This window comes from Phaenicophaeus curvirostris, chromosome 1 (assembly GCF_032191515.1).
Source record: "Phaenicophaeus curvirostris isolate KB17595 chromosome 1, BPBGC_Pcur_1.0, whole genome shotgun sequence".
NCBI lineage: Eukaryota > Metazoa > Chordata > Aves > Cuculiformes > Cuculidae > Phaenicophaeus > Phaenicophaeus curvirostris.
In genome coordinates, this window is record NC_091392.1 from 181,400,654 (window position 1) to 181,416,593 (window position 15,940).

At 40.1% G+C, this 15,940-nt stretch overlaps 1 protein-coding gene across 1 annotated transcript in view; it reads left to right on the forward strand.

Annotated features, from left to right (window-relative positions):
- The window catches only part of FOXO1 (forkhead box O1), a 63,926-nt gene extending 48,430 nt beyond the window's left edge, over nucleotides 1-15,496 (forward strand). The window contains exons 2-3 of the mRNA XM_069881633.1: nucleotides 9,588-10,944; nucleotides 11,336-15,496. Coding sequence (XP_069737734.1) covers nucleotides 9,588-10,931 — 1,344 coding nt within the window. The 3' untranslated portion in view covers nucleotides 10,932-10,944; nucleotides 11,336-15,496. The remainder of the gene's footprint in view (nucleotides 1-9,587; nucleotides 10,945-11,335) is intronic.
- The last annotated feature ends 444 nt before the right edge of the window (nucleotides 15,497-15,940 follow it).

The following is a 15,940-nucleotide window of genomic DNA, read 5'->3' on the forward strand; positions in this document are numbered from 1 at the left end:
TTTGCTAGCCTATCCTTGCGCTTGCTGTAGTCAAAGAAAGATCGAGTGCATAGTGCAGTGTTGCATAAGATACCATTCAGCCTGTAAATGGAAGGCTTTGCCCTTCTTTTTATGAGACTTGCTGTTTCCTTCAGCCAGGGATTTCCTGTGGGGCACAGCTAACCCTGCTGTAAAGGAAGCTTGCTTCTTTCATTGACTCTTTGTTTCTGAAAAAGCTAGTATTCAGTGGCACCCATGTCCGGAGAATTTGGCTCTTTTGCTTTGCTGAAGGTAAAGACTCCCTCTGCTATGCTGGTGCAAGTGTAATAAGTATATGTATTTATTTTTAAAAAAAATCTGCACAAAGACTCCATTAACTCAATTTTTTACATTATTGTATCTGTTACATCTGCTTGGTATGTCGCTTTTCAAGGGGAGAAATACAGACAAGCTTGGTGGCTCTCCTGCAAACATCTATGCTGCCCTTGTCAGATGAGTTTGTGTGTTGTAGGAGTTGTTGGCACATTTTTACAGGTGTGCTTGGCTCCATCCATGGATCCATGGCTGTAAGCTGACAGCTGCTCCTTCTCTGTGTCCTTAAGGAGAGGTCTTTTGTCAGGCAGTGGGTATTGCTGCAGGTGAAATAAGTTCTCGAGCCTCTTCAGCCACGGCTAGCCTGTGGGCAGCACAGCCACTGAGGCAAGTGTCATGGACTTAACCCATGTCTCTGTGCATCCTTCTGTGTTTTACCAGCCTCAGTTTTAACTTATTTTCCACTGTTGTGGGTAGTCCATTGCTTGTAGGTCCATCAGGTCATTACAGTCTTTCCAAGCCTTTAGATCATCAGTGACTTTGTGAAAAAAAGTAGTTGTCATCCATGAAGATGAAGTCTTGTGTGGTGTCCTGGTAAAATATCCAACTGAACCCAAACATTTAGTGTTAGATCTGTTTCTGCTTTTACATAGACAAGAGAGGAGGGTGCTGGCCTCTTCTCCCAAGTGACAGGGGACAGGACAAGAGGGAACGGCCTCAAGCTCTGCCAGGGGAGATTTAGGCTGGACATTAGGAAAAAATGTTTCACGGAAAGGGTCATTGGGCACTGGAACAGGCTGCCCAGGGAGGTGGTTGATTCACCTTCCCTGGAGGTGTTTAAGGCACGGGTGGACGAGGTGCTGAGGGGCATGGTTTAGTGTTTGATAGGAATGGTTGGACTCGATGATCCAGTGGGTCTCTTCCAATCTGGTTATTCTATGATTCTAAGTGGCAAATGATTGCTTTTAACGTTTAAGTAATCATACCTATTTTCCCCCTTTTTTTTTTTCCCAAATCCCTGGATCTCTGGAAGTTCTCTGCATGTCTACAAAGGAAAACGTGCAGAAAATTTGCCCTGGTTTGGGACTAGATGTTTCTCACCTTTGTGGTTTACACTGAGACTTTGGCCTATTTCTCATCTTATTGCTTCTTATTGGTGAGAATGTGTTTCTTTAAAGATTATCTGCTGGTCTAATTACTATTGACATACTTAGCATGTACACATCTGTACCTCTTCATTAGAGCTAACGAATGTCAATAAAAGACAGCTTAGTTTTAGAAAGAAAAAAAGGGGGAAGCCTTCTATAAACAGTGCAGTAGTCTTTGTGATGAATTGGGTGTAACTGTGGAGAGTGGCAGAGGTGAAACAGGCTGTCTGTTAAACAGGAAACGACTGATTAACATTTTTTGTTCTACTGATCATAATTATTCCCACTGGCTGAAAAGAAATAAACACCCTTTGGTGTCTCTACTGTAGCCACAGAAAAAAAATTTAAGCTGTTAGTCATTCTGGTATTGTATGGATGAACTGCTACTTTATTACTCCAAATATTTGTTTACTTAGTTAAATATATTTTGGTTATAGTGTGATTCGTGTTTTCCTAGCAATAACCTACTTGTGCTTTCGTTCAAGGACAGCTTTGCTTCAAACTATTGCCACCATTGTGGTGCCTACATCCCTTCTACAGTTGCATTCCTGGTTGCTGCCTTAAAGCCTGCAGTGGATGATTGTAGTAGGGCTACCTGCTTGTCACAAGGCACAGCAGCCTTCCTCACAGCTTACTACACTACAGATAATTCTAATTATTTTAATCCCTTTGATGAGCACACATCAGTGGTGGAGTGTGGTGCTTATCTTGGCTGCACTGTCATTTACTGTGGCATTGGCAGATCTGCAGGTTTTCTCTATCTTACCTTTCACAAACAAAAGGTACGTTTTCCTTGTATATGGGATGGCCTATATTCTGTGGGAGTGTTTTAAAGGACATAAATTATATCCCTGACCCTGATGGTTTATTAGTTGGATCCTTTATCAGCTTTTCTGTGATATTATTTGGGACTGATGTCAGAGCACGCAGGTTATGCGCGCATCCTCCTGCTTTGCTGGTTTTGCATTACTGACATAAAATTTCAGTACAGGCTGCTTGTGAAGGCCAGAGATCTGAAAGTGCTTGAAGAGGGAGAAGAAGAAGCCCCGTTTATAAGGGCATCCTGACTTTGAAGTGATGTTCTTCAGTGAGGCCTCAGTGTTGGCCTCCTGTGTCACTAGTGAACTTGGGAAGTGCTTCTTCATCGTAAGTTATATATGTACATATGCCTATATATCTATATCTGTGTGTTCCATATATATGGAAAACAGAAAGTTTATTTACAAATACAGAATCCTTATGTTTGTCAAAAACTTGTTTTGTCTGTTGGAATAGAAAGCTTACCTCCTGAGTTTTGTAAAGGCAGTACTAGGATTTCTGTGGATCACCAAATACATAGTTAAGTCTTCTAGCTTTGGGGGTTTTTTTGTTTGGTTTTTTTGAGGTTTTTTAATCTGATATTTATGTCTTTCCTATTTTCTACACTTCATAACTTTTGCTTTATCCTGATGGCTATTTGCCCCCTTTTTTTTTTAGTAACACTGTGCTGCCGTCGTACTGTTGACTTTCTTTCACCCTCGAAAACTGATAGCTTTTAGACAAGCCTATTGGCTGTCTCTGCTTCCCAGATGATTTTACCAGAGAGGGAGGAAGTTCCATTTGACAAATCCCTTTTTAAAATCTCACAGTTTTTGTAGGCGTCTTTATCTGTTGATTTTCCTAATCAGTGTCACTTAGTTTCCTTGGCTTTGAAATGCTAGCAAATGTTTATGTATTTGTATATGCTCTGTTGATATTATATCATGACTGTATTGTGGTTATAGGAAGAAATGTATTCATAAAACGGAGTATTGACACTGATGTAGGTGATAGTTAACCTGGCTGTGGCTCTGTCTCTCTTGTAGAGGCACAGAATACATAAGGGTAGTCATAAGACGTTTTCATTGGAGTCATCGCATGTGGAACACTATCCAGGTGTGTGCTTGCCCTGTGTGTATTTCTCATACTATGCTTCATCTTGTTTGTGGTTTTTATGCTTGTTCTTTTTAAACGCTGCCTGTGTAGAGAAAGTAGGCAGGTGTTGCCATCTCATTAGAAATGTCCAAACTGCCATTAAGGAAAACTGTTTCAAAGGAGTCTGCCTAGAATGAAGAGGAGAGTATCTGTGGATAGCAATTGGGAATTACTCAAACGCATGTTAGTAGAGTTGCCAGTTATGACGTGAGTATGCATAGCCAAATCCCTTAAACATCAATGCTGGGAGCTGTGCATGTGTTTTCTGTTAGTACATACCATGTTCAGAGGAGAAAGCTTCAGTGGCTGTGGAATCCTACCCAGTCCCTGGTGCCATGTGCGGCGGCAGGATACAACCTGGAGGATGGCCAAGCCCCTTTGGTGTCCAGAGTTTTGTAGTCTTCTGCAGCTATGAGAAGGACGTGTAGCAGAGTTTAAATATGTGGACTTAACTGCAAAATATGCAGGGTGTAGCTTAATGCCACTGACACGTGGACACAGGAGGCCACCCCTAACCCTGTGCAGAAGAAACATGTATAGCGATTATATGGTGATTATACACAGTATGTCCCATTCTCGTGTGCTCATGCATGGAGCAAGTGATGCATTGCTGAAATCTTATCAAATGAAAGTCTGTGAAAGTGTCCGTGTTTGGAGATGGTGTTTCATGGGTGATGGTCTGCGAAAGGCTCTCACTATGCCACCACCTGTAACGAAAAGCACAGAGAGATTGTGGGTTCCCTGTGGTAAGATTGAAGTTTTTCTGCCCTTTTCGCAGCTGACACTTCTTAACTGTGTAACAGCAGAAGACAAAAATTAAGTCAAACAAAAGCGCACACTGCTCCCCCGAAGAACAAAGGACCCAAAAAAGCATGACCTGTTTGGGAGGAAATCCTGCCCTTCCAACTTCATGCAGCTGCAGATGGCAAATTGCCAGCATCTTCTAAATATGACTCTGACCTGAGGCGAAATGACATGCTTTCTGTCCATTCTTTTATCTGGCAACAGAGAAGGCTTCTGATCTGTAATCAAAGAATCCTGCAGTTGGGTGGCAGAGATAGCTATTTCATCAGCATTCGAAGCTTCTGACACTGTAGCCAGATGTGCGATTGTCTTAGTGAACATTGTAGTATCAGGAACCCTTTTAAGAGAGAAATATTGTTAAGGCTGTTTATGAACAAGTGTGCTATCTGTTGACCAAACACTTCTGGGTGTCCCACACTAGCTCTGAGGTAACCCCAAGCTCCACGTGCAGCAGCTGCATCTGAACTCTCACAGCCATCAGATAAGACAAACCAGATTGCCTTACACCAGACTCTTGTACCAATTCTGGTTGTTCTGGTACATCTGAAGGTACCAATGTTCTCTTCCCTCCTTGCCTCCTCATCGTGCCCCTGCAAATGTGGTAGAACAGTTGGAAACAACAGCAAAGTGGATGTAGTTGATGTAACTATTCCAAGCAGACCTGCTTGTTTTGCCAGATACGGTCTATCTCAGCCTCGGACAGGTGTTATGTGGTGCCACTTGCCATGGTTAGCCTCTGCTGCTGCCTGGCTGTTAATGTTGAAGGAACCCTGAGCAGGTGTTCTTCTTCTGTCCTTTGTGTACTTTCCTAGGAGGTTTTTTTATGATTTCTTTTTAGAATGGTGCTTGCCACTGAGGCTCCAAAAGAAGGGTTTTGGGCATCTGGACCTGCTGTTGAGTCCCCATACACAGACCTTGAGAGTCAAGTCTGATGTGCTCTTTAATAGCATGTAGAAATCCTGGCTCTTCCCTTCTCTCCCTCCACAGAGGGACTATGCTGGTTCTGTATATTCCTGTAAGCTGTCAGTAACATGGCACGATAGTCTGACTGGCTCATGTGCCACCAGTGATCATGGCAGACACATCTCAACAGTGATGATATTAGCCAATGAGTCTCAACTTCTCTTTTACCAGTCCTTGACACTGACTTTCTTGCCTGGCGTGTTCCCATTGTGGTTGTCTTAGAGTGTCATAGCAAGAATAGTCTTGAGCATCATATTCTCTGAGAGTTTCGCTCCAGCTTCCCAATCCGTATCAGACTGTTTTTTGAGACATCTGAGAACAACAGTCTAGTACCATTCCCCAGTCTGTATTTGCAACCATTTCAGCTGATGGTAGTGCAAGCTGACAAGCAACATATGTAGACTGCCCTCTTGGGTGAGATGTAGGAAGCAATGGACTGCCGAGAAGTCCTCTGAAAGAAAAAACAGTAGGCATTCATTAGAATATTAGCTGTAATGAAATGTTGACCTATGTATTGTGGAAGCAGTCTTGCTTTTATGGCCTCCCACTTCGATATGGCTGTATTGTCCTTCCTTAGTACAGAACCCACTTGATTTTGTAAAATGTGTCGACTGTTGCATCCCCACATTGCTCTCCCTTTCGGTTGCTATCACGGCACTGTAGTGGAATGGGTGTGTGACCGTGAGTGGTGAGGTTGAACGGGGTAGGAGAGGCCATGGGCACTCACAGGTGCTTTTACAAGGTTTGGGTCTTGCAGCTCCCCAGATTCTGACAGATCCACAGTTAGATCCTAATTGGAGAGGTTTGCAGTGGGATTAAACAGGAGGTCCTCAGCAGCTTCCCTCTCTTGGATGCTCGAAGGGCTGAGGTGGAGGAAAGATGGCCAGCGTAAGTATACAGTCTCTCTTCAGTAAGTACAGGCCCACAGTGTTGTCAGGATTAACAACGCAATGACATTTTGTGGTGTTTCTCTGTGTTAGTAAAACACCAAAGCAGTTTACTAAAAAAATAATTAATTACCTCAGCTTTAGTTGTAGTGGGGGTGTGATGTTTTCAACAGTTAGTCAGGTTAAAATTTAATTGCGTATTTTAATATGAATATCTCTTAGGTTTAAAGGCAGTTAGATGTCAGAAGAGCTACTTGCACCCAGGGATTAAATGATTGAGACTTTTTTTTAATTGTTTAAAAATGTAAAGCACTTTGAAGGTTTTTTTTGTTTTTAGAAGAGCAGCAAGCAGGACGTTCTTGCAGAAGTGCAGTTCAGGAAATGTTGGAAATGCAGCTGAATGATATAAATGAAGATACTTGAATTGTTTTATTGGATTCAAAAGTTTTATTAGGTGGTATGTGCTCTTCAAGTTTCATTTAGCAGAGACTGATTGTGCATGTTTTTGCTCTTAAATCAGTTGAACAGTGATAAGCATATCCATAGTTCCCGGTCTGTATGCCTAAGTATGGCATGAAGTTGGTTTACAGACCAAACAGGGCAGAGGCTCTTTGTGCTTTATCTTGAAGGCAGAAACTCAATCCCAGGAAACACCCCACAGGTGGCAGCAGCCCTGCTGCCACCCTGACAATGGTTTGATAAAATTCCAGTGTGGATGCTCTTGAAGTGATCTGGCATGCATCACTCCTGCACGGAAACCCAGCTCAAAATGCAGCTGCTTGCTTTTCATGTCATTCAGGCCAGGTTTTGGAGGCTTGGCTTCAAAGTCCTGCTGAAAGCTGCGGCTGGAGGTGTCTCATAACATGCTGGGGCTGGAGGTGCCGCCGAGTGCCCTGGCCGCTGACAGCCACGCCGCTTCTCTGGCTGCCAAGATCCACTGCTGAAACTATACTTTTTTATCAGGTCATGTTTGTGTCTGGCAAAAATTTGTAGACACAACATCATTAACAGCAGTGCATATTTTCACAAGATTTACCTCTTCAACACTTTTTCCAAGTTAGTAAATCATAGCTTCTTTAATGTCCTGCTGGCTGCGTGAAAAACAGGAATTTATGTAACAAGCTCTGAGCCGCAAACCTTTTCCTGTTAGGAAAATTTTTTTTTTCATTGCTGGCAGAGTTAGGAGACAGCTCTGTTACTCAAAGAGCGACCTCAGATGTCCTCAGTACAATAATACCAGATTATAACATTTTTGATGACTAAGGAATAGCAGTGATTTCTTAAATATTTAACTCTTCTGTTGCAGAGAAGGGGGAACTGAACCTTAGCACGATATTTTCTCTGCCTGATGTTTGGTGTGTTTAATATGCCTATTTTGATAGTAAACAGTAAGCCTGAGCCAACTGGGTATGTTTACAAAATACAATAAAAAAATGAACCAGTGCAGGAGGTTTTTTAATCAACAGACATGCAGAACAACTTTCTTGTGACATTTCTAGACCTAGACTTGATGTCAGCCGGGGATTTGGCTGTGGCCCTTGAGTGAAATCAATGGGATGTGCTGAATCAGCCTCATGAGGCTTCTCAGTTTGCCCTTGAGGCCACGGGCAAGTGAAAAGATGGGTTTTCGAGCCTAGCCTCCTGATATATGACCTATACCTGATGAAAATAAAATTTCAAGGCCTTCCCTAGCACCCTGTATCTTGAGAGAGTTTGAACTTTTGATTGCAGCATTACCTGCATTGAAGAGGCACTGTCCTGCATTAATTAGTTGATATGAGAATGCTTTCCTTTCAGAATTGAATAAGGAAATGCTCAGATTGTTGCTGGTGTTTATTTAACTGGGGAAGTTTGTTAAACATGGTTCTTTGGAAGGGAAGGAAGGGTTGGAAAGTCTTCTAAGGTTAGGCACGTCGTTTGACTCCTTACTATACTTGATTGAAAAGCTAGTTGCCATGCTTAGAGTAGAGTAGAGTAGAATAGGTGAAGAAAGATATTTGTGGAGATGTTGCTGTGTCACTGGCAGCACTTTGGATTTGAAAATACAGCAAAAGCAATGAGATGCCAGAGCAGTGGCTGTGTCCTGTGTCCTCTGGTTTGCCTCTCAAGGCATGCAAAGCTCCATGAGCTGTATTGATCCTCTTGATGTGGTGCTGTAGTGGGTCTTGAGGGTCAGGTTAAAAACTTAGAGAAGGTAGATGGGAGGAGAAGGGCAGGAAAACAGGAAAGACAGAAAAGGATTTTTGCAAGTCTGATAGCCATTTATTATTTTGGGATAACTGGCCTACTGGCCTGCCCATCAAGATCAGCCTTACTATTGCTTTCTAAAGACAGTCTTTCCATTTTTTCTCCTCCAAATTTTTTCTTCAGAAAACCTGCTAAAAATGACTGCGAGTGGAAGGCAGCTACTGCATCACTGGTTTCTCTGCCATTGAGGTTTAACTTCTGGTTTACCCATTGCACGTGTTGTTTTGTGGTTCCCTCCTATTTTTTCTGCATGAATTGCAGTCCTTGTGCAGACCAAGGGAACCCGTGCAGACCATGCCACAGTCCTACCTTTTATCAACACCTATGGCTGTGTATTTCAGCACTCTCTGAACTTGTGGCATTTTGTTAGAAATAATGTTAAAATATAGGACAGCTTTTCTGTTGATATAATGTTCTTTACATGTGCTCAGCAGAAAATTACGTGAGGAGAACAGTGTTTATCTACAACTTGGTGATGCAAAGGGGTAGTCTTTTGTTAACAGGTCAGTCTGTGGGCTTGGATTTTTGATTTTTGGATTTTTAAAAAATTCTTTTTATTTAACAAAATATGAGAAGAGTCAATTTTGCATATTAAAATGTTGATTTTGAATGAGAACGATGATTTTAAGACTGGAGTTTTAAATGCAATTTTGCTCTATGCTGTTTACATTCCTTTCTCCCTTATGATTTCTTATGCAGTTTGTAATGTTTATTTATAAAAATTACAACTTAATCCTCAACTGATTTTCTGTATTTGTTTTCTCACATAACAGAAGTAACTTAAACCTCACTACTGTTCAGTGGCAATACTTCTATACTGACATGTTTGCAGGGCTTAGGGATGTACGTGTGTGCATGGTGAGATGCCATTATAAGGACAGTAGAACAGATTCTAGCATTCCTGAACTTTGCATAAAATAATAACAAAAGTAAATCTTGAAATGCAATCAGGTTCAACTGGTTAGAAGTTGATAGTGTGATCTTCAGTTGTCGTCGTCTTGGTCTTTGGATATTTTTTGTCTCCTTTATGAGAAATTTGTATTTCAGAACAGCTCCTTCAGTTTTTTATTTAACTTTCTATAATGTCAGATGTGATAAGGCCACATACCAGATAAACTGACATGGCAGCTCTCTGCAAGCTTGTTTCAGCCAGTTCTGAGTGGTGAGCTGATAAAAGTTTTGTGATTACCCTATGTTTTCTTACAAAATGAGAGTATATTTGCAAAGACAGATATTAATACACCATAAAAGAGGCATTTTTTCTTCACTTATTACACTTTCTTTTGTTTTTCAGAATTCAATCCGTCACAACCTGTCTCTGCACAGCAAGTTCATCAGAGTGCAGAATGAGGGAACAGGGAAGAGTTCCTGGTGGATGCTCAATCCTGAAGGAGGAAAGAGTGGCAAATCTCCTAGGAGGCGAGCAGCTTCCATGGATAACAACAGCAAGTTTGCCAAAAGCAGAGGCAGAGCTGCCAAGAAAAAAGCATCCCTTCAGTCTGGTCAAGAGGGAAATGGTGACAGCCCTGGGTCACAGTTCTCGAAGTGGCCTGCAAGCCCGAGCTCTCACAGTAATGATGACTTTGATAACTGGAGTACTTTTCGACCTAGAACTAGCTCTAATGCTAGTACAATAAGTGGAAGACTTTCTCCTATTTTGACAGAGCAAGATGACCTTGGAGATGGGGATGTGCACTCTATGGTATACCCATCATCAGCCACCAAAATGACTTCTACTTTGCCCAGCCTTTCAGAGATGAGCAATTCTGAGAACATGGAAAATCTTTTGGATAACCTTAATCTCTTGTCACCTAATGCGTCAATGACTGTGTCAACCCAGTCTTCATCAGCTACCCTGATGCAGCAAACACCAGGTTACTCGTTTGCATCCTCGACCACAAGTATAGGTTCACCAAATCCAGACTACAGAAAATTTACATATGCTCAAGCTAGCATGAACTCTTTGCCCCAGATTCCTATGCAGACTCTTCAAGACAGTAAATCAAGCTATGGATCGATGAGCCAATATAACTGTCCTGCAGGACTTCTGAAGGAGTTACTGACTTCTGATTCTCCACCGCACAATGATATCTTGGCTTCAGTAGACACTGGTGTTTCCCAGGCTGGTGGCAGGGCGCTGGGCCAAAGTGTGCTGATGGTCACTAACTCAGTGATGACAGCTTATGGCAGTCAACCACCCCACAACAAAATGATGAACCCTAACGCTCGCCCTCACCAAGGGCATAACCAGCCAACACCTGCAGTTAATGGTCGTGCCTTGTCACACACAGTGAATGCCATGTCACATACTTCAGGTCTAAATCGTTTGTCAACAGTGAAGACTTCATTACAAGTGCCTATAAGTCACCCGATGCAGATGAATGCTATGAATCCGTATGCCCCTGTTAACAGTTGCAATGGCTATGGAAGGGTGGGAATTGTTTCCCTGCACCAGGAGAAGCTTCCCAGTGACTTAGATGACATGTTAATTGAACGGTTGGACTGTGACATGGAGTCGATTATCCGTAATGACCTTATGGATGGAGAAACGTTAGATTTTAACTTTGACAGTGTATTACCTAACCAAAGTTTTCAGCACAGCGTAAAGACAACCACACATAGTTGGGTGTCAGGCTAGGATGTAGTAGGAGGTAAGCTGTGCTTTTTATAATAAATCTGAAAAATTACTAAAGGGAAAAGAAATCTCGAAATGCTTACAATCTGGGTGGTCTTCTATGTTGGCGTGTGAACTTCCTTTGTTACACTCAGTCACTTTCCAGTCCCTTATTAGTTTATAAATCAGGTTTGCACTGGTGCATTAGGATTGCTGTGTACCAGCTTCTGTTACTTCATGTGGAACGCTAATGTTTTGCCATTGATATTTTAAAAAAACCCAACAACTTAATGGTGACTAGCATTTAATTACTACATTTTCCCCACATTTAAGTTATCTTAGAGCTAATTTGAGCATATTTTAATAGATTTAATCTTCTGGTGTGAATGTTAATTTGTTCTTTTTGTTGTGTTTTTTTTTCTTTCTAGGCTACAATTAAATTCTCCAGACTTGTCTGCCAGCAGGAGCTCAGAAAAGCAGTAGAAAGATGTCCTTCACCTTCTTTTTAATTTTCTTGACACAGCTGTGCGCATGCATCAGCTTTTTTTTTGGTCTTTTCTTTTTTCCTTTTTTTCTTCCTCTCGCCAGAGTTGGCAGCAGACAGAATATTTTCCTGTACAGGATGTTTGCCCAAGGTTTGCAGGTTATGTGCTGCTGTAGATAAGAACTGTGCCATTGGAAATTTCATTACTCTGAAGTGCCAAATTCACTACACCATATAATCACAGCAAAGACTCTTACTTACATCATGTTGTGCTTTTGGTTTTGTACAGTATGATCTGTAGAAGAAGAGTTGTTTTTTAAGACTATCGGTTTTGGTCCAAGAAAAGTTTATAAACTTTTGTAAGAATACTGTGATGATCTCATGCCCTAAGTAAGTTTAACCTTCGTAGATGTTACCTGTGATCTGATGAACTGAGATAACTGTGGACTTGCCTTGCAGCAGTATGAACTGCGTTATTTTACTCAAAATTTCAATACATTTCATATGGGAACAGCCTGTTAAATATGATCCTAATAAACTCACTGACTATTCAAAGCAAACAGTAGGTTAAATGCCATTTGATAAGTTACCTGTATTCATTTAAATTTATGCAAGAATATATCTGGATTTCATTGTCAGACTAATGACTTTATTGTTCGACTTAAGATAATTTTTGGAATACTTTCCATGATATTTTCTTATAATTAAAGTCTACTTTTGTTACATAGGCAACTTAAAAAAAAAAATCTGAGATCTGGCAGCATTCATAACCTCTTCGTTTTGTACAGTATTTTAACTGGATTAAGTACATGTTTTTATAAATTTCCCTAGCACTTGGGTGTGCTAATAAAGGAAAAGCTTAATAAGTATCTTGAATACAAAACATTTCTGTCCTTTTTTTTTGTTGTGTGATGTATAAATATAGACAACTTTATGTTTAGGAAATATTTAATCAGTTTTATATATGCATTTTTAGAAATGTCATCTGCTTCTATTATCATTTTAACTCTGACTACTGCAAAGTGTTAAGTATTCAATCTTAGGCGCTTGTACAATGCTTCACATTTATATTTATTTCATGGAGGTCTCATAATGTTTGTGCACTCAAGAGCAGGACTGCTTGGAGAAAATCTGTAACTTTAGAAAAATCAATGGCAAAATTGTAATTTGTCTTAATTAGGACTAGTTTTAGGGTCTGTCAATGTTTCTGTTGTAATGCAGTATGTTTGAAGTGGCAGAATTGCTTCTTTTCAGTGGAAGGCTAAAACTTTTGTGACCCCATATTACAGGACAAGACATTACTTTTGGGTTTTATTAGAAACATAAAGTAAGTGGCAAAGTTGCACAAATCCACGAGGTTTAGGGTAAAGGAGAGCTTTAGTGACAGAGGCCTTGTTCCTGGGGAAAAACATGCTCTTGGTTCTGTGGGCACACTGTCAGCAACCTGAGCATTTTCAGGATTCGTTCTTAGATAATTTTTGATTTTTTTTTTTTGTAATCATGTGATGCAGTTTCATGGGTGTGTGTATAATGGGTCTCACCTGTCTTTTTACTTGTTGCTAGACATCATTTGTTAGAAATCCTTGGAGCTTTTTTACGCACTGGCAGATGAACAGTTTTTATGCTAGGGCTGACTGTTGTGAAGAAGGGGATAAATAAATATTTTTCTACTGATCTATGTATCCCACAACTGGAAAATGTTCTAATTGAAACATATCTTCCCCATAGTGATGGCATGTGGTAGAGAAAGAAATGGGATGTGCCAAGAAAAGGAAGTTTAGTAACAAGCCATATATTTAATGATCCTGTCACGAATTTCCTAAGGCTCTGCAATGTATTTATTGATGTGCTAGCATTTAGCTCCCTGTTGGGCTTAAATCACTACTAATTACAGCTGGTCCTAGTTTTTTAGATATCCTGTTACTCTTGTCAGCAGTTTTAGAGGCTGATGTTAAGCTGTCCTGTGATGCAGTATCTGCCCCAGTGTGAAATCAGTCTTTGAGCTTCCGTTGAGCAAAATGAGACATTCTTAGTGCTGTACCCTCAATGAAGCTGCCTGCATTTACAGGCAAATATCTCTAGTAGCATATTTCACCATCACATTTGGTCTCTGAAACGTGATAGTAAATCCTGGCAGTGGAGCAAGTAGAAGACTCTATTTCTGCTGTGTGTGCAAAAATGTTTGCTCTCAAAGGGGCACAGATATCCATAGGCCATAGTAGTTGTAAAATTCACCTCTGTGTGCAAAGAAAGCCGTACTTAATGATATACTCCATGGGGCTGCAGGTGAACATGCTACATTTAACAATATACCTCTGTTTATTATTTACTGCTATTGTATAACTTCCTCTACACAGATATTTTCTTCTTTTCCTTTTATCATTACGAATAACATAAATGTAGCCATTCGTTAATTACAACAGTCTGTAGGAAGCCCCTATCAATTATTGTGAGAAAGCAGTTGTAGATAATCAGAAGTTTGGGCTGTGTGGTCAAATTTATTTTCCTTTTGTTTTTTTCTTGTGTAATGCCATTCTGATATTTTGCATTTGTAATTCTGGAATACTGTGAAGTCTGGTGAAGGGGCATGTTGTCTGCCTTGAAAACAAACATTATGTGATCTCTAGTGATAAATCCTTTTAGTAAAAGTAACAAGTTTCTGGAGTAACTTAGTTTGTCAGAATTGTTGTAAATGATTGGTTTGTGAATTGTGCAGATGATCTTACCTATGCAGCCTTGGTTTTGACTTTTCTCTGGTTTGTACTGTTATTAAAAAATTATTGTATTATAGAGCTGTTCAGATATTTTAAATATAAAGATGTATTGTTTTCATAATATAGCTATATGATATATGTTTAGGTAGTTGATGCATTAATTGGAAAGCTCTGCTTTGATAAACTGAAAATTTGCCTACACTTACAAGCGAACGTCACATTGCTTAATATTGGCTTAAGTCAACAGAGCATCCCTGAGAAGTTAAAATTGGACCAATTATAAAACAGTATAAAAATTGCACTTGTTAAACCACTGGATGTATGTTAGTACTTTTTTTATTTTTTTACTGATTTGAAATTCCTATTTTCATTATGAAATTGCTAGGATCCTTAAGTTATGACTGATTTTAAATATGGTGTTATTATTATTATTATTTTGGTAATCATCATGTAAAACACAGCATGGTTTATGCAAGCAAAAAGCAAATTAGTCGGCATTAAAACTGGCCTCCTTTTTGAGGGTGTTCCACAAACCAGCAATATTGTGAGAGATTGGCATGTACATACTGCTAGTTCTACTTGTGAGTGGTGTGACAGCTCTTCAACGCTTCACTGCTCTGACTTACTCACATTGCAGAATTAAAATTCATACGTGGATATTTTCAGAAAAAGTGCCTGATGTACTTCTACAGACACACAAGAACAATCCCTGACAGTTTGTTGTATAAAGCCATAAATGTATATAAATTGTGTTTTAAAGGTTTTGTGTCCTTTCTTGTATACAGAGAATGAGATTTGTACCAGGATTCTACTTGTGATTAGTAATCCTTCTGCTCAGATGTTGTCATAATCACTTTCCTTACTGCATAATCTTTTTAATGATGATGATGATCCCATTTGGACAATCTTGATGGCATTATAAATTTTATATGGAAAAATACCTCATGGTATCAAGTCTTGCCTGGCAAAATGATACCATATTAATGAGCAAACACTAAGTGCAGAATAGTTAACAAATTTTTCATCATTTGGTATAAAGGAATTTCTCTCTCTTGGCATTGCTTCTGGAATTGGAACTGTAGCAGGTACAGGAACCTAATAGGGCTGTGTTACCAGTGTTTTATTATGACATAGTGTGCTAAAAGTAACTTGTTTACAGGTCTTTGAGACTAAACGCAAGGAGAATCCATGCCTGACTCTTAGTGCTCCCAAGAGAGCTTTGTGTAGAGATGCTTTGTTACTGGAATCTGCATTAGGCAGCATCAGACCATGTTGCCAGGGCTTCAGCTAGCCTAGTTCAGAGAAAATTATAGAAAAGTCCTGAAATCTTTTCAGAATGGGTATTTGTAAGTATAAGCTCTTAATAAAATTGCTGTGACATGAGATGGTAATCAGTGTATCAGAATGTTATGTAATACGTTGTTAAAGAAGGAAAAAAAAGGGCCACTAACATCCATCAAACCGCACGAAAGAATTAGTCTTTTAGTCCAAATTACACGTTAGATCCCAATGCTATTAACTGTGGGAGGGAACCAACTCTGGAGAGAAATTTTTTTGTTCCCTCTGTTCCCCCTGTTAAAACAAGATGATTCACAAAGTTCCTCTTGGCCTTCTTTTCTCTCGTTTTCCCCTCTTGCCTTCCTCTGCCCCTCCTGCCTTCCTGAAGTGTGTAGCTCTTCGCAATGTAAGAGTTTTTTCTTTGCCTAGCATCTAGGCTATAGAGACCAACTTGTATGGTGCAGCTCCTTTTGCAGCCGTGCTTTATGCTGCAGCGGCAAGAGTGGTGATGTGAGTAGAAAGAGCAGGAATGTCTAATTTTTTTTTTTTTTTAAATT